General features: G+C 27.6%; 1 protein-coding gene across 1 annotated transcript in view; it reads right to left on the bottom strand.

Annotated features, from left to right (window-relative positions):
* Positions 1–339: 339 nt before the first annotated feature.
* EMH_0005400 (uncharacterized protein) overlaps positions 340–467 on the bottom strand; it is a gene marked incomplete at both ends in the record, with an annotated part of 4,533 nt that continues 4,405 nt past the window's right edge. Inside the window, one exon of the mRNA XM_013497189.1 lies at positions 340–411. Within this exon, the coding sequence (XP_013352643.1) occupies positions 340–411 (72 nt within the window). The remainder of the gene's footprint in view (positions 412–467) is intronic.

The following is a 467-nucleotide window of genomic DNA, read 5'->3' as shown; positions in this document are numbered from 1 at the left end:
TGAATATGTATATAAATGCGTCTGTATCATGCTCGCGGTGTATATACATAGATAACTAAGAAAGCAGAGAAAGAAGAGAAAAAGAAAAAAAAGAAAAAAGAAAAAAAGAAAGGGGAAATGAATGCGTTATGGATGAAGCAAAACACTGAGACAGTTGAGGTGTATAGACAGCACCTGCAAGAGACAATAAGAAAGACGAGAAAAAGAAAAAAATAAATTTGTTTTATTTATATATATATCTATATCTATATCTATATCTCTTTCTCTCTCTTTCTCTCTTTTTATTGTTTATATTTATTTTCTTTCTCTCGCATTTAAATATATATTTTATACAACTCCTTAAGAAGACCTAAAAAAGGCGATGGCTGCATAGCCAACGGAATTTTCTGTGGGGTTCTTTATGTTATCCGACTGCATCAAAAAAAAAAAAAAAAAAAAAAAAAAAAAAAAAAAAAAAAAAAAAAAAA

This window comes from Eimeria mitis, genomic scaffold (genome assembly GCF_000499745.2).
Source record: "Eimeria mitis Houghton genomic scaffold, Emh_scaff252, whole genome shotgun sequence".
NCBI lineage: Eukaryota > Apicomplexa > Conoidasida > Eucoccidiorida > Eimeriidae > Eimeria > Eimeria mitis.
Note: the sequence above shows the minus strand (reverse complement) of the source record. Positions and strands in the feature narration are given on the sequence as shown.